The 18,936-nt window shown below is 37.9% G+C and overlaps 1 protein-coding gene across 1 annotated transcript in view; it reads right to left on the bottom strand.

The window, feature by feature from the left end:
* Positions 1-1,986: 1,986 nt before the first annotated feature.
* TMPRSS15 (transmembrane protease, serine 15) overlaps positions 1,987-18,936 on the bottom strand; it is a gene marked incomplete at its 5' end in the record, with an annotated part of 38,691 nt that continues 21,741 nt past the window's right edge. The window contains 7 exons of the mRNA XM_009869076.1: positions 1,987-2,142; positions 3,804-3,943; positions 4,863-4,958; positions 5,206-5,387; positions 9,904-10,078; positions 10,515-10,564; positions 14,014-14,109. Coding sequence (XP_009867378.1) covers positions 1,987-2,142; positions 3,804-3,943; positions 4,863-4,958; positions 5,206-5,387; positions 9,904-10,078; positions 10,515-10,564; positions 14,014-14,109 — 895 coding nt within the window. The remainder of the gene's footprint in view (positions 2,143-3,803; positions 3,944-4,862; positions 4,959-5,205; positions 5,388-9,903; positions 10,079-10,514; positions 10,565-14,013; positions 14,110-18,936) is intronic.

The raw sequence follows: 18,936 nt of genomic DNA, 5'->3' as shown, positions 1-18,936 counted from the left end.
AAGTAATGGATGCTGAATGAAGATTAGAATGTGGTCAACTGAGGTTATGGGAGTTTTAGCCAGACATAAAATAGTTGAAATAAAACGGTTATTTATAATTATGCTAGTCCATATTACATATATATTTTTATATCAGAGTTTATAATAGGAAATTTTTTAGTCTGAAGGGATGGTGTATCAATGTATACCTCAAAATGCATCTATGCTTTGCATTTTGAGAAGCAAAAAATACAAATAAATAAAAGTATATTACTGTGTTTCTGGGAAGTGCATTTTTTAGTGACTGGATCTGCTTTGTGTTGGCTCTTGTATTTCATTAAGAGACTAAAGCACAATTTACAGCACTGATATATGGTAAATAATGCAGAAATCATGTCACATTTTAATTAAGCATTTCAATGTTTTTACTTCGTCTGAATCAATTTATACTGATAGCAGAATGCAGTTTATTTTCAGTGGCTCTTTTCAAGTGAAGAAGAGTAACAGGAGCAACAGTATTCCACTGTGAAAGATAGGTTTTGCAACTTTGATGTTAATGTTAAAACTCTGTGGTTTATAGGGGGAGGAAAAGGTGTCTGAAACACCTTTTATCTTCTCTCTGGTTTAATTACATGTATCTGTTCTTGGTGATCATATATATATTGATAAAGCTAAATATTTTGGTCTGGACCTAACTCTCTAATGCTTACAAAGACCTGAGAACAGTTTGGGACTTGACGGTTTTAATCAATGACTGCCAACCCATACTTGTAAGCTACGCTTGTGTTTTTAGCACTTTGAATTTATACCTAGTGTTGTAAACACCAGGGGTGGGAGCTCCTTACAAAAATCATCATTCATCTACATGTAGATGTGTAGACACACGTACACAGTAAGTTAGAGTGCATTTTGTATTTTCATGCAGTGCTTTGTAATTGAAAATACATTAAATTCCTGCACTGTTTCCTGGAAACAGAAATAAAGGAAATGCATCATATTCTGCTAACAGTAAGACAGAACTGAATTTCAGCCATTTCAACAAGTAGACAATTATGTTTTAATAGAAACTCAAGCTCAAGAAGATAAACCACTTTTATTTTTTCCTTCATACTCTTTCCACTTTAGAGTTCTGTAGTGGGATGTGGTAGTAGGTTTTATACAAAGTGCAAAATCAGTATTAAAAGTCACCAGTATAGAAAAAGCATGTAATGTATCAAAGGAACTCCTACTTTTTATTTGCGGGGAATAGCTGATATTGATTACTGTCAGAGTTGGGGTTTTTTAAAAAAATGTTTTTTATGGGAGAAAGTTGCAGTATTGTGAGTCTATGTTTTAGTGTATACAAATACATATATATAATTGCTTGAATAATTGCCAAAAACACTTGCCTAAAAAGAAAACGCTATATGCAATCCTTATTTAACTATTAATTCCAAATGAATTTCACAAGAGAGAGCGTTTGGCATGCATTCAGTTTATTCATTAGAAAGCAGCATGATCCATGATCAGCCTTTATGCACAATCCATAAACCTCATTCTAGAGCTTTTTGTAATAGTCAAGAGTGAAACCCAGTTTAAACAGATAACATATACCTTCATTCTGATATGTAGGGAGATTATGGAGAAGAGTGGACTATGCATTGAAATGAAAATGCATGTTGAAAATTTAGACCATTTTTCAATAAAGCCTTTGCAGACTTCTTTTTATACTGCCATGCTTTGTAAAGCCCTCCACTTGCGTTTAATGCATTGGTGTTCAAAGAAATGTTTCCCTGTGGTCTCATATAAAAGAAAAAGTAAAATAATAAAACTATTTGTCAACAAAAACTGAAATATTGCTCTCAGTTGGTAATGGAGTTCTCAATTATTAATATTTTCCTCCCCGAAATGTAAATACTTATTCAGTTTCTCTAACTGTGAGATTGAAATGCCAGGCTGGTTTACAGCATTATACAGTGGCTTACTTTCAACCTCTAAATTCTATTTCCACCATTTAAAAATATCAAGCTAATAGATGATATTTCGGATCCAATCCACAAACATGGTGACTCGAACGTACACTCCGGGTCGTTTGGGAAGCGCGCACCTGTAGCCAAATGATGTTACACCAACCAAAACCCACTTGCCACCATCTTCAAATGTCAGAGGGCCCCCTGAGTCTCCCTGTGGTATGAAATTCAAAAGTTAAAAGTGAGAAGTGTCAACCCTGAAGCAAAGCCTATTTATGATGTTTTGCTCATGTCGATACTTAATCATAGATATTGTACCCTTGCATGTCTTGTGTACCAAAAGTGAGATCAATATGAATTCTCCCTGCGGAAAAATTCTTGACATAATCAATTCCCTTTTTCTCTTTTTTTTTTTTTTTTTAAATGTTGTGATCTTATCAGTCTTTCAATACAGGACTGTGTTTCAGATGACTTTTTTGACTTACTGCTTTTACAATTAGCCCTTCATCTTTCACAAAGCCTGAGTAAATGTGTAGGATTATTTTTAGTTGAATCTGTTGAGCCAAAATGCAGTTCTGTTTTCAGTCACCCCCAAGTTTCTGCAGTTTCAAATTTAGAGAAAAAGATGGCAAGGGTGCCAGAAAAGGAGGTGTCCTTTTCTCACACCTCCTTTGTGATAGTTTAGCCGGTGTAGCATTGCAACAGAGTGCAGGAGCCCAAATTTGATTCATCCCCCAGCCTGAGTAGGGGATGAGTCAGCCCTTAGTTTTGATGAGAAAGAAAACAATTACTATTTTTAGTTGTCTATTGAGTTAGTAGAACCAGTGTTATTTTTGTCGTCTTATGGGCCTGTGAATGGACAGTGCTGCAAGGACTTGGCCATTAAAATTCTTCTGCCTATAACTCCAGGGCGTCCACAAACGCTCAAAGGTGGTGACAGCAGCCTAAAGGCTGAACCACTGTCAGGCCTCATTGTTCGACTTTGCTTATGGTTGAATGGTCATTGATCACAATGCTGGTCACTTGTACTTCATATCAGCCTATGGTGCTATGCTTTTTTTTTTTTTTTTCCCCCCAGTATGAGGTTCAGAAGGCAAAAAGAGGAAAGCTACAGAGGCTGAAGCAAAATTAGTCTTGCATATGTTCCTCATTCTAGACTAAACTAGACAAAGTCACTGCACCTGGTGAAGGTAGAGTTTGTGAGGGCAAGGCGAGAGCAATTAGGTGAGAGTGCTCCATGTCAGAAGTGAGGAGAACCAACCAGTTTCCATGCCACAGACTCCATATTGCTGGAAAAAAAACCTGACCTGATGGCCAACTCTGGCTGCATCCTCAAAGAGAAGCAACGTGATATATGCAGAACTGGAATGCATAAAAACTAGACCACCAGCAAGCAGCATCTGAGATCGATGCAGAAAGTCTGCTTCTCTGAAATACGGTGGCATCTATGTACAAAAGGTCTCTGTAGTCTACAGATTATGGGGAAAAGCATCATTACTCTCTCCCGCTTTCTCTCTATGAGGTATTTCTGAGACTTCAATCTATTTTGTATTTATTTCTCTGTATTCTACTTTTCCCTAAAAGTGTTCCTCTTTCCTTCATGGAATTACTTCGCAGTAATTATTCAAAGCTTAGTATAGGAAATTTTCCACCATGGTTGTTATCCCTCCATGTCAAGATGTGTAAAAAATAGATTTTTTTTATCTTTTCAACTTGTATTCTAATAAAGTATTTAATAAGAAAGATACCATGAGGAGAAATTACTCCCATGGACAGCGATTGTCCTGGTTTTAATGACTGGAGGATCAGGAAGCATTTTATTCAGTAATTAGATGTGGTGTGTGCTAGCAGTGGAAATGCATTGCTTGTATTTACCTTACAGGTATCTACTTGTCCTATGTCATATCCAGCACAGATCATATTCTCAGTAATCGTATATTGTGGCATCAATTGTTCACATTTTTCATTTGGAAGGAGAGGGACCACTGCTTCTTTCAATATATTTGAAGTGGGACCTGATGGAAGTAAGAAGTACGTTTACCTGCTGTAATAAATATGTACATCCTGCTGGGAACACCGGCGGTTTTGTTCCTGTTCCCTCATGCTGGGGCTACTGCTGAGCACCAAGGAAGCTCTGCCTCACTGCTGCACAATTCGGGCTTACACCCCTGGAACATGGCCACTGATTAACCAGTGCTCATTAACTGAATCCTGCCTTTCATTTGCGTAATAGGGCTGCATTTGGCTATAATTAAATCGAGATTACTAAAATCAATGACTATCAACTCATGGTGAGGAGATTTAAGGGATAACTACGGGCTTAGAAGCTTGAATTGTCCTATGTTTCTTCACTATTCGTAGTGTGACTTCAACTATTTCAAGTTTTTATAACTATTTCTTTAACAAATTCCTACCCAAAATTTTAAATGCAATTTTAAATTGAAAATGTAGAAGCAAATGCATACAAGCAACTGTGGAAGTGAAATGGCATGTTTGTTATTCCACAGAGAATCCAAATCTGGAGCATATAATATACAAACAGAACATACATTTCACACTACAGTCAGTATGCTTGACTTCTGGGGGAGATCTTTTGCACATTGTCAGAAAAACTAATCCTCCTACACCACTAGTATATGAAAATAGGATGTACATATTTCATGTTGAAAGAAGTAGTCATCACAACTTCTGAGGGGATGCAATAAAGTTTTTTCATAATTTAATGATCTTAAGTATGCATATTTTTTTCCTAATAAATGTTATAACTCTATTAGTTCTTTTTAGAGAAGGAATGGTGGAGGGAGATATTTCCCAAATTTTCATATGGAGGAGTACCTCTCTAAGCTATTTGACCTTAGCAATGTCTGTGGAATGAGGAACAAGCTTTCCTTTATGGCTTCATGCCTGTCATAATTGTCTAAGCAGATGACCTACCTTCATACCGAATATTACCCCAGCCAGCGATGGAGCAGTTAATTCCTGGTAAAAACTGTTGATTTTTTTCTGGTAAGCAGATTGGTTGTATGTAATCTGTGAATGAGAAACAAGCAATCAGTTTCATTCTCTTCTCTGTATTCAGCTTTTTATGAAGTCACATAAGAAAATGTTCTTTAATTCAAACCCACTTTGTGGGCAAAATATCCAGGAAGTGCTTGACTGGATCCAGAATGGTTAGGTTGCAAAAAATGTCCAACCACCTCATCACCCTCATGTGCTTACAACAGATAGAGTTTTGCAAAGCACAGTAAATCTGGTTTGTGACAAAATAAGAACTCACCTGTATATTGCACTTTGTATTGAAGGTGCATGAGAGCAATATCACTATCTTTTGTACTCTTCATGTAATGAGGATTCATAACTATTTGGTCGATGTTTCGAACTACTGTTGAAGGCTGTGTCATATCTGATTGGTCGTACAAGCCAAGAACTGCTTTCCATTGAGATGGTTTTAATTGCCTCCTAGAAGTTGCAGGGAATATTCACAATTATGAATGATTAATTAAAGCTTTGAAAAATATGTTACGTAAAATGCTAATCTTTAACTTTCTGGTAATTCATACTATTTGCATATTTTGTCAAAATATAAACAGAATGTTTATATGCGCTTACAATTTTGTGATAGTAATACTATCTTTAACATCCACGCTGTAGAAGTATGTGATTGATTTTTTATGTTAAGCTTATAATGCATTATTTATAAAGAATTAATCACAGAGTAGTGCAGAGGAGGAAAATACATTAACTAAATTACTATGGCTTTTTAAACACTGTGAAGAATACTACTGACTGCCCACCAGGCAATTAATATCAGTCCCAGTCAGAAAATTATTATGGAATATTTAAAGAATAATAGTTCTAAAATGTCACTGGAAATGCTGCAGCCCACAGACTTGGAAAATTGGTCTCTTAATTTTTTAATCTATGTTGAAAATATATGTTAAGACAAAATGTGATCTAATCTGCATTTTTTTTGCTGAGCTACGCATACTGGTTTGAGTCTTAGTTTAAGTCACAGAACTTAATTATTTGCTATTTTTTAATCAACCAGTTCATAGTTTCAAAAATGTTTTCGTCCTGCCTGTTGTACTGAATTGGTTTCTGCTGATCTTTGGGTTTGACATCGAGAAGTTGTCTTGTTCTAAACTAGTAATATTTATGTTAAATGTTAATTTAATGTTAAATGTAAAACTGCAATCTCCCACTTAGGAAAATTCCAGCAAACTCAAGATGATAAAATGTGATTAAAGTGAAAACAGAAAGGTAATTTAAGTGAAAAGGGAGTACCAAAGCAGGTGTTGATTTATTGCGTGAAAACTGAGAGGGCTTGATCCTTCTCATTTCAGTGTCTGTGTGTGGAACACAGCTCCTGTCATTCAGTGAGGCAGCGTTAGTGTATTGGCAAAGTCTCCACTGCCTTAATACTTATCTCCTTGTACTGAAAGCTCTACTATAATTATGAATATTATTGTTTCTCTTTTTGCTATTCTAGTTTCTAGGTGTCTTCTACAGCACTTGTTTTTATTGTAGATGTTATGGAAGCAAACTCTAGAAAATATTTAAATATACATCACTTCCTTGAATGGCATAAATAAAACCATCTAGAGAATATCAAATATTGCCTAGTCAATGCACATAAATCAAGATTCATCCCAGTGATGCACAGTAAATCTTGATCAATCTATGATAAATATACAGGAGGAACAGACAACAATCAGTTTACCTTTGTGAGGTATGATGTCATCCTTTATACCACTGGCAGAGATTCAACTAATTAATGGAGGCTCACATTAGTTATGGGTTAAGTGCAAATGCTCAGTATTAATACCATATGTTTAAGGTGCAATTCTCTTGTTCCAAAAATTATGTTTAGTTTCTATGATTTCCTGCTTTAAAGTAAGGACTGAGGGTTTACAAGAAAGTGAAAGAATCTTTAGGTGAGCCCACAAATGATGTAAGACATAGTAATTAAACAGTGAGCTAGCTGTTATTCGTTTATATCGGTGTCACAAATTATTCATAATCTGATGCCTCCTTAGAGAACCTGCATGTAAAACACATGTTTCATCTACATCAAAATCAAAAAAGCAAGACATGGATGTCCCATGACCATCTTAGCTAGTTGCAAAGATGCCCTGGAGTCAGTGGAAAGACACTTATGAATTTACATTAATTTCATTCTAAAGTAAACAGAATCATAGAATCATAGAATCATAGAATGTTAGGGGTTGGAAGGGACCTCTAGAGATCATCTAGTCCAACGCCCCTGTCAGAGCAGGATCCCCTAGGGCAGCCACACAGGAACGTGTCCAGGCGGGTTTTGAAAGTCTCCAGAGAAGGAGACTCCACAACCTCTCTGGGCAGCCTGTTCCAGTGCTCCATCACCCTCACAGTAAAGAAGCTTCTCCTCATTTTGAGGTGGAACTTCCTGTATTCTAACTTAAACCCATTATTCCTTGTTCTATTACTGGGCACCCCTGTGAAGAGACTGGCACCTTCCTCTTGACACCCACCCCTCAGATATTTATATACGTTAATAAGATCCCCTCTCAGCCGTCTCCTTCCAAGGCCAAACAGCCCCAGTTCTCAGTCTCTGTTCATAAGAGAGATGTTCAAGTCCCTTAACATCCTTGTAGCTCTCCACTGGATTCTCTCCAGTAGGTCCCTGTCTCTCTTGAACTGGGGAGCCCAAAACTGGACACAGTATTCCAGGTGTGGTCCAACCAGGGCAGAGTAGAGGGGGAGGAGAACCTCCCTAGACCTGCTGGACACATTTTCTTAATACATGCCATGATCCCATTGGCCCTCTTGGCCACCAGCGCACATTACTGTCCCATGGACAACTTACTGTCCACTAGGACTCCAAGGTCTTTCTCCATGGGGCTGTTTTCCAGCAGGACATCCTCTAATCTGTACTGGTGCCTGGTGTTATTCCTCCCCAGATGCAGGACTCTACACTTGTCCTTATTGCACTTCATGAGGTTCACCTTTGCTCAGCTCTCCAGCCTGTCCAGATCTCGTTGGATGGCAGCACAGCCTTCCTGTGTGTCAGCCACCCCTCCCAGTTCCGTATCATCAGTGAACTTGCTGAGGGTGCACTCTATCCCCTCATCCAGGTCGTTGATGAAGATATTGAACAAAACTGGACCCAGCACTGATCCCTGGGGAACACCACTGGCCACAGGCCTCCAACTTGACTCTGTGCCACTGATCACAACCCCCTGAACTCTGTTGCTGAGCCAGTTTGCAATCCACCTCACAGTCCAATCACCTATCCCACATTTCTTGAGTTTGCCGATGAGGATGTTATGGGAGACAGTATTGGAAGCCTTGCTGAAATCGAGGTATATTACATCCACTGCTCTCCCTTCATCAACCCATCTGGTCATGCCTTTGTAGAAGGATATCAGATTGGTCAGGCAAGATTTCCCCTTGGTAAATCCATGCTGGCTACTCCTGATGACCTTTTCTTCTAATTGTTTAGAGATGGCCTTCAGAATGACCCACTCCATCATCTTTCCAGGGATGGAGGTGAGGCTGACTGGCCTGTAGTTGCCAGGGTCCTCCTCCTTGCCCTTTTTGAAGACTGGAGTGATACAGGCTTTTTTCCAGTCCTCAGGCACCTCTCCCATTCCCCGTGATTTTTGAAAGATAATGGAAAGCGGCTCAGCCACAACATCAGCCGACTCTCTCAGCACATGTGGATGCACCCTGTTGGGGCCCATGGATTTGTGTGTTTTCAGTTTTTGTAATAGTTCTCTAACCAAATGCTTGATGACAAGTGGAGAGTCATCCTCACTCCAGTTTTGCTCCCTTACTTCCAGTGACTGGAATTCCTGGGGGCTGGCCTTAGGAGAAAAGACTGAGGCAAAGAAGGCATTCAGTAATTCTGCCATCTCTACATCTTCTGTTATCATATCTCCCACTTCATTTAGCAGTGGACTCACTTTTTCCCTACTCTTCCTTTTCTAATTGATGTATTTGAAGAAATTTTTCTTGTTTTCATTCACTTCCCTAGCCAGACTAAATTCTAAGAGAGCCTTGGCCGAAAGGCTGTAATCCTCCCAATTAACCAGACCCTTTTAACACTTACTGTAAATTTCCCTCTTCCATTTGAGTTTTTCCAGGAGCTCCTTGCCTAACCATGCAGATCTCCTGCCTCCTCTACTTGATTTTCTTTTTCAGGGAATGCATTTATCTTGAGCCTGGTGTAGGTAGAATATGAATGTTGACTAGCTCTCTTGTGCCCTCCTACATTCTAGAATCCTAGCCCATGGGATATCGCTGAAGAGGACAAAGTTAGCCCTATTGAAGTCCAGGGTAGAAATTTTGCTTACTACTTTTTTTCTTTCCATAACAATACTAAACTCTAGCAAATCATCGTCACTACAGCCAAGACTGCCTCCAACCTTAACATCCGTGACCAGACCTTCTTTGTTTGTTAATACAAGGGCCGGCATCACACCTTTCCTCGGTGGTTCTTCAGCCACCTGCACCAGAAAGTTATCATCAATACACTGCAGGAACATTTTAGACTGATTATACTTGGCTGTGTGATCCTTCCAATTAATATCAGGGTGACTGAAGTCACCCATAAGCACTAGGCATGTGATCTTGAGTCTACTTCCAGCTGCCTGTAGAAGGCCTTGTCAACAACTTAGATGATCGGCAGTAGACACCCACAACAATATGTCCCATTTTGTATGTCCCTTAATTCTTACTCATAAGCTCTCAACACTCTCATCCTCTCCCATTGGGTTAAGTTCAATGCATTTCAGTTGCTAGAAACCCACTAAAAAGTGCTGCTCCCCAGTGGTTTCAGGATGATCCTTTGAAAGTGTGTTTTGCTCTGTGCAGGACTGACCGATGGCTCAGGTCATACTCCAGACCAGCTTTACTGATGGCTGTCCATCGTTTGCACACTAGCACGCTGTGGGAGTATCAGAACGTGTTGGCTTCTGAGTGCAGCGAACGTTACCCATATACGCAGTGTGCTGCTGTCACCAGCCATTCCTCGCTGATGAGGGAAGCTCCACAAGTGGGTCTGGAATAAAAATGGAGTGATACTATCCAAGGCCAAGCCCCTCTTCTGGCATCATTTCCACCTGCAATCCTTGTTCCATTGTTCTCGGTTACTGGGTGTTTTCCACATGCTGAAACAAACAAAAAACCAAACATTTTTTGATTTTCAGGTTTTTTTTTTTAATTAGGCTAGGTAGTATTCTTGGAAAAATAGGCTTTTTATTATCTGAACTGCTATTCAAAAATATGATTGCTGTGGAAAAAAGTTTGGTGTTTTATAGCTGAAATCGAGATTCAACTCGGAGCTTGGATTTAGATATGTTTTTCTTCAGACCTTCTGGATTTTTTATGTGTGTATTTTCAGTAAAGACCAATCTCTAGCGTACACTGAACTCTGAAAACAAGTGAAGGCTGTAGATTTTCCTTTTTTTTTATATCATTATGAGTATAGCTTTTGTAGTTCGTTCCTTAACCTTTCAGTTCAAACTGTAAACACTAGGCTTTATGGACTGAACAATTGGATTTTGGTGGGAAATATTCCTAGGGTACTTACGCTAGAGTACTTACGTTTAATACTACATTGCAGATAAACCACCAGGTTGTTCAAACAGTGTTCTCTAGAATGAAAGTGCAATTAAATCACAAGCATCTGCAAACCAGGTAACACTAAAAGGCTGTCAAATATACATACATACTTACATATATATATAGATATATAAATGTATATGAGCATATATATACTTATATAAAAATTACATTAGCTTATCAGTATCAAACTATTAAATATAATGCTTTATCCTGCATCTTTTACTTATGTTTTAAATATACAACATTATATTACTTGTAGTACTAAATGTACATATTCCTCTTCAACAGATTCTTGGTGTATGTTACAAAAACAAAAGTAGATTCCCCTTGTGTTTTAGGGAAATGAGTCATTTGTCTGTGACAAATAGGCAATAAAACTGTAACTGCATATGGTATTTTTTCTACCTTTTGAGATGTTTTCAATACCTTACCACTAGAGATCAGTGTGACCAAAGAATTTAAGAGGTTTGATGTTACTGTATCTTTTTACTAATACTATAATGCAGTGTAAAATATACAGCTGCATATACAAGGTCAGAAATTATTTAGCAGAGATATGAAGCCAGAGTCTGAAGAGCACAAGACCACAGATCAAAACTCCTCAAGCATTTCTGGGGCCCAGAGGTTTTAAGATTATCTTCATAGTTTGTAATGAATCTGAACACTTGGGACACTGTGTATACTACCAATTTAAATCTGATACAAACAGAAATATATCTGAGAGAAAAAAAAATGTTCTGCCATCATCTAGTTTACAGTAATTCCCACATCACTCTTAAATAGAAAAAGGGATGGATACTTAAAATGTCATATGATATTATATATCCCTCACTATGTTTGTGCTAAAATTTGATATCTGTTGTGAGGGAAATATGCATGATAGGACCTCACATTTTCACAGTGCCATAGTGGTGTAAGACAGGCAAGTGGGAACTGTAACCCTGCCCCACTTCCGCAATTAAATCTTCTCTGCAGGGGGAGTAAGAATAAGATATGCCTCCAACTTCGAACAGTCTCACATAGCCACAGGTGCATAATGGTAAAGCTGTAATTCAAAAAGGGGAAAACAGATTCTGTAATTTGTATTCAAATCTGTATTGACTTCAGAAGGGCGTCCCTTGGTAATGAGAATAACAGCAAAGAGGACAACCAGAAATGCATAAACCAATACCATTTTCTGCATACACTTAATATCACTCTTGCCCAAGCTCCCTCTGTAGGTTTTAAAAGGGTGGTCAGTGGTACTGTATATTAGGTCCTTTGTCTGATCTCTTCTTCTTTTTCTGATCCTATGCTTTTCTCTTAGGCAGGTTCATAAACTAGCCAAACTAACATCCAACATGTCAGATTTGTCCCTATATTTTTTTTTTTTACACTGAAGCAGGGAGTTGCATATAAAAAGGGTCTTTGTCCCACCACCAGTACCTACTGATTGCTTTAGTACAAATTAAGTCATGGGCCTCTGCTTTTGCTTCTTTCTAAAGCCAGCTCCCAGTATGGAAACCACTTCCTTGCCTGCCCTTCAGTTCGTCAGTCTTCAGCTGCCTCTTTTCTAAAGGAGAGTCCAAAAGGCAACAGAGGCATGGCATGTGCTGAGTCCTCATCCTTTGTGCCTCTCTGAATCATCTGTGGAAGCAGCATGCCAGGCAGAAATTTGGAGTAGTTGGGACATCTGTGAGTGTGATCTTAGGACTGGCAAAAGCAATTCTGCTTGTGGAATCTGCTCACATTTATCTTCAAGGCAGGATTTTGCCCTGTTACAGAGCTATCCTGCCAAGAAATATATTACTAAGGGCATCAGAGAACAGTTTTGCTATCTCTGCCACCACAGCTTTCAGTTGCCTTTATATGTACCCTCCTTTTCTCCAACTGTAGTTATACTTGATTGAAGACCAAAGACAATGTGAGAAATACATTTTATAATTTGATTGCCAGTTAATGAATTTGAGTGTTTTAATTATCAAATCTGTGTGTTTTTTTTCTGTCATTCATTACATACACAAAAAAAGTGCAAATTTGTAATAGTATTATCCTGTAAAGTGATTCCTGTGGGCTGTCCATGTGAAACACGGTAGAAGAAGCCTAGTTCTGCAACAGAAATACAACCAAGATGAGTGGACTTATTCCATTTCTTCCTGCATTAATCACTTTTTTAGTGTTTAACAGATATTAACAAAAGACATCTTTAAATCATTACTCCTGTTAAAGATCTCTAATGGCAATGCTGGTTTAGACATCCACTCAAGAAAAAAAGAAAAATAGCTTGCAATGCTACTCCATTAGTTTAAGATACTTTCACCACCAGTGAGAGAGATAAATGTTTGGGATTAACAGAGTATAATTGTATATATATATATATACACATGTGTGTGTATGTATATAATAAAATATAGCATAGCAAATTAAGAATTCTCTCCTGCTTCGCTACTATGTGGTATGTTTATAAAGGAAACCTGAACGAACATGGACTCTTGCTATCCTCAATACGGTTTCAGCTTTTTAGCAATTAGACAGTAATTTTCTGCCTCATTGCTTTTGGTAGGATTCCAGAAAAATGTGCATAATAAACCCTCTTTTAAGCAGAAAGACAGTAACTGAAGTCATTATATGCTTTTTTTATTTGAAGATGGCAAGCCTTTCTCCTTTTGGAGGTGTGCTGTAGGTCCCAGAATTTCCTGAGAATATAATCCTGTGCTAATGTTACATTTTCACTTAATCTGCAAGAAACTCTGCCAGTTTGTAGAATTGTTTCAGAATCACTTCAGCTGTTATTGGGACTGAGAAAGGTTAGATTATAATTGAGTGTATTCAGAGGATCATCTCATCTAATGATTCACTTCTAAATATGGAGACAAATCCAGAAGTCATTTTGGAGTGGGACTAATTTGTCTAAATATAGGTACTTGTCTGTAGACTCTTAATTTAGCATCCACACTTAGTCTTAAATCTGTATCAATGAAATCAATGGATTATAGAGTGTGACATATTTCAAGAGATGCCTTGATGGATTGCAATTTAGAATACTCATATTATCTTTGATTAAAGAGAGAACCTGGTGTGATTACTATATAACTGTGGGTGAATGCCACTGCACTTTAATTCTCCTACTCTGTTATATATTCATAATTTAGAGATTTCTAGATAAGAAAAGCTTTGTAAAAATAGCATTATTTATTGTTTCCACAGTAAATGTATAAAGACTTAAGACTGTACTGAATGCTAGCTAAGAATGTAGCAATCATCTTTCTACTTTTACGTTTACATTAGATGGACAGGAATGGAAGGGGGAAGAGTGAGTTGCCCGATGTTACACAGAATTCAGCAGCAGACAGAGGATAACACCTAGATGTGTCTATAGTCCAGACCTCATACAGAATCATGTTACCTCTCAGATAAACTTGAGCTAGAGATTAATATATAAATGATCACCACCATATTTGAAGTCATCCTTTGCATGAGGAAGACTCGCTCCGCTCACCTTTTTGTAAATACTAGGCTGTGGTTAGCTACTTTGGTGATTTTGGCAAATGGTCCAGCTCCAGTGAATAATACAGTTGTTGACATATTTGCATCCCTGGAAGGAAAAAACAAGCATATTTTTAGATATTTATAATGTTCCACCAGTGGAAGAATTGCTGGGAACTGATTATGCTGGTGGAATTAACTGCATCATTTGTTTTTCCCTGAAATAAGGACTATCTATTGAGACCTTTTAGAGGCTTGAAACTCACATAGATTAAAATGCAACTCACTTACTTTCACTCTTACTTCTTATTCTAAGATTTCTAATGCTACAATAATATTGAAAGAGACAGAAATTGATTTTTGTAATAGCAGTAAATTATGAATTTCTGCTTTTCTATATCATAATGAAGCATTTGTAGTACCAATTCTTAAATATATGGAGCTAAAGCTTAGTTTGCAAAATGTAACAGTAATAACTGAACCATCACAGTTTTGCTTTTTTTGAACAGAGGTAGTTACACTAATACTATACTTCTGTACCTAGAGAAGAAATTATGCTGTATTTTATTAAGAATCTAATGGAATAAATGCTACCTTCCTTAGAAGTTGTTTCACCTCATAGATCTGTTGAAATCAAAATAAATATTTGTGGAATAAGTCGAGAGTGTCATGGTTGCTATTGAACAGGATAGTTACTCTGAAATGGGGTGTATTTCCTGACTAACTTTTTTTGTAACAATGGCTTTTTAAACACCAAGAATTCTGTGTACTATTGGTGAGGTAAATTATTTGGATATTTACACCCCATATTCAGATTTATGATATAACCCTTTCTGCATCATGTACTTTTTTGATAACTGCATATCCCAAGAAACGTATTTGCTCTCTCTTCAGGAAGCGTGGGGCAAAAAGCTGTGGTCAGACGACATAATTTTTTTGGGGGGGTGACAGCCTACTCCCATCTGAGTCTTTAGCCCTACGTATCTCAGGAGCAAGAAGAGAACCATTTGTACAGGTTTCATGCACAGGGAGAACCATCTCTTCTCTTCAAGTGCAGTGAACCTCGTTCTTCTGGGAAGTATGAAGTCTAGAGTCTGCCTGCAAATCTGCTGTGGATGGAGAGTAGGACTAGGCATAGGGGAAGGAAGGTATTCCATAACCCAGCTGTGTCACTAGGAGAGCTGCATGATCCACCCTTCTGAGCTTTTCTCAGTGATTAGATAGATAGACAGATAGTTTCTAGCCTATTGTATAAACTTTTTTAAAATGTGAAATACTAGTATACTAATAGGTACTTCAAAGATTACCCCAGAACCCTGTCTTGACCTTTCAGTCTGAGAGAGTAGTAACGTGGCAATCCAGATAGGTAGAGAGCCTGGAGTATGTACATTTATGAATATTACTGGCTTACATTTTTCATGGCACATTATACCAGGAAACTTCAACTGAGTTCATGTGTTTTACTAGATTACTGTAACAGACTCTGTAATAGGCCAAACACTATAAACCTTCCAAGTCAAAGCTTCCACCAACCTCATAACATTTGTGAAGATCTCTCATCTCACCTCAGCATATTTCTTATTTTGCTCAGTCTTTGCTGAAAAAGACCATTTTCTACTCCTTTTTTTTGTTTGTTTTGTTTTAAAAGTTGAAATTTCTGTATCACGGATTGGAACTTCTGTGTAGCCTTTCTAGATTTGAAATGAAGATTCTTAAGCAATGACTTTAAGGCAAACTTACTAGAAGTGTCTGGTCCTGAGTGAAGCTGTGGGTGTACAAATCCAGTAAAATCATTGACACTCCTTCTGTGACTTTAAAGTTAAAGTGCAGGTTATTACTTGGTGACAATAGATATGAAATTAAGTCTCTAAATTAATTAAATCACCAAATTATTAGGACTGTCCTAATTTTGATCCTTAATGCTGTAAACACAGCCTAAACACGTTGAGAGCTAGTGTTCTATGTTCTTGACATCAAAGACAGGTTTTTCTGAGGTGTCTCGAGGAGCTAGGCATGTAGCTATTACTGACCATTCATAAGTGGGTAAGATGAAAATCCAGTGGACCTGGAAATCTCAAACAAGACCTAATATTACAATGAACTCATTTCCTTCTCAAGCATTTTGCAAGTTCATGAAGGAAATAGACTGTAGAGTTGAGAGCAAGGCCTAAACTCTCAGTCCTTGTTGGACTTTTGAGTATGACAAATTACCAAGTCTATCCCTGTTCCTGGATACAAATCAGTAAAGACCCAGCTGGCAATGGTCCCAGAAAAACAAGCATGCTTCACACCAGACCAGCAGAAAGGTGCAAAGCTCAATGTATGATTTTGTTGCTTCAAGGAAAAGTAATGCGAACAATACTCAGATTTTAAGTGTTGTCAGATGCACACAGTTATACATGCAAGTTGAACGAAAGAACTTGTTCAGGTTTCTCAAGAGCATCAGTTTGTGCACTCCAGACTTATTAAGGATCATAAAATCATAGAATGGCCTAAGCTTGAAGGGACCTTAGAGGTCATTTTAATCCAGCCTCCCTGCCGCCAGGGACGCCACCTTTTGACTAGATCAGGCAACACATGGGGACCGAACGGGAATCGAACCCGTGACCTTAGCGTTGTTATTTCTAAATGACTTGCCTAAGCTATATTTTGGAGGTGAACATGTAGGAATGCCTTCAGATTTTTTGCCTGTTTGGCAAATACCACAAATGCAACAGTCACATATTTGAAAAATAGAGGCCAAAGGGTTCATATGTGTGATTTATTAGAATCTGTGTGGAACATTGCACTTTCTAGCCCAACTACATTAATAATCAGGATATGCTACACGACTCCTATCGTTTCAGTCCTTTTATTAAGTTAGACAGTAAATGAGACTAGCAATGTATAAGTGATTAACAGCAAAAGCAAATTGTAGATGAACCTTGCCCTCCTTCTCTAACAAAGTGTGTTTCTAGATATATATTCTGTAAAGGAGCAAGAGCTATAGCCTACTCAAGAACTATTTTTACAGATATCCATTTAATAACAAATATGGTGCCACTTATTAACAAATACACTACTACGGAGGGATTTGTGGAAGGCAGAAATAGCATGATGCTTACAGCAGTTTTATATATGTACACTGTACTCGGCACTGGTGAGACTGCAGCTTGAGTACTGTGGGCACAGTGGGACAAGAAGGACATTGAGGTGCTGGAGTGTGTCCATAGAAGGGCAATGAAGCTGGTGAGGGGTCTGGAGAATACGACTTACAAAGAGTGGCTGAGAGAACGGGGATTGTTTAATCTGGATGAAAGGAGGCTAAGGGGAGACCTTCTTGCCCTCTAGAACCACCTGAAAAGAGGTTGTAGAGAGATGGGTATTGGTGTCTTCTCTCAAGTAACTAGCAGTAGAATGAGAGGAAGTGGGCTTAAGTTGCACCAGGGGAAGTTTAGATTGGATATTAGGAAAAATTTCTTTGCCTCAAGAGTGGTGAAGCATTGGAACAGGCTGCCCAGGAAAGTAGTAAAGTCACCATCCCTTGAGGTGTTTAAAAACCATGTAAAACTGGCCCTTTGGGACATAGTTTAGTGGTCATGGTGGTGTTGGGTTGACAGTTGGACTTGATGATCTTAAAGGTCTTTTCCAACCTTAATGATTCCACGATTATATATATATGACAATTTTATTCTAATACATAGGATCAGTAACAGCAGTAGCACCCAAGGTACAAGAATGTGATGTAATTTAGGTTTAAAAATATTTTTTCATGACAATTGGAATATGTAATAAATGGAGAAATGGAATTAAAAAGAACTAGGAAACTTGATAGGATTTTTTTTTTTTTTCAAAAGTGTAAGCAATTTTTAAAAGGTAATAGAAAGTACCAAAGAAGACAAAATTCACTGATGCCTATCAAATACAAAAATATATTAAATTAATTAAACCAACAGACCACAGAATGACTAGCATCCAGAAGTTATAGAGGGGAAGGAGGCAGGAGAAGGGGAGAAAGAATTGAAGGAAGAAAGCTACTGGCCACTGTAAAGGACAAGGTATTTGACTACTTATTCATAGCTTATATGTTTGTATCTGCACACATAAATGAGATTACATACAGAAATTACAACCAGATTTGGTGCATGTAGGTTTCTGATATTTACATACGTAAAGTACTCACTCAAAGTAAAAAAAAAATACAACAAAGCAGCACACATTCATCCAATGATTGAAAATATTTTCAAATAACACTTGGGTATTTTTCTAAGTCCTCCTAGCTCTATGATTTCTACAATTAATTTATCAGAAGGGAATTTGCAGACATTCTACTTCAATCAGAGACCAACATAATGAATTGCAAGCTTAGAATTTAATTTGATTGTAACTTGGATGAGTGACATTCTCTAGAAACCTCAGCACTGTAGGAAAACTATTTGGAGTGAAGTTGTATACAGTGTAAGAAAGGCCAGAATTTAGGCTGTAAATTTTACCACAGATTGAAAAATACAACACTTTTGCACTAAACCCTCCAGACCTTTTCTCTGGAAGTTCTGCTGAACAGTCACTGAAGGCAAATCTACTTTTTTCAGTCACATACTTCTCTCCTCCCTTACTCCCCTACATATACCTCAGAAGAAATATAGTTCCCTCTCCCAATAGCTCAGGCCTGATGATAGGTATAAAATGTATTGGGAGCCCAACAGAAGAATACACATGCAAATCTTGAATTTACTTGAAATGAACATTAGTATGATAGCAGAACAGCCAAAGCTGCCATTTGCTCCAGCTTTACTCTTGAGCCATCCTCATAAAAGTGAAGACGTGAATGATGACAAAGTGGTGAAAGCTTAATACCTCCACATCAGTCTCCTAACGTTCTCCATTACATATTCTCATGCCTAATCTGCCGTATTCAGAGTCATCAGTCCTCTAATGAATGCCATTAAACAGGATA

This window comes from Apaloderma vittatum, unplaced genomic scaffold (genome assembly GCF_000703405.1).
Source record: "Apaloderma vittatum isolate BGI_N311 unplaced genomic scaffold, ASM70340v1 scaffold4235, whole genome shotgun sequence".
Lineage (NCBI taxonomy): Eukaryota > Metazoa > Chordata > Aves > Trogoniformes > Trogonidae > Apaloderma > Apaloderma vittatum.
This window is presented reverse-complemented; position numbering and strand designations above follow the sequence as displayed.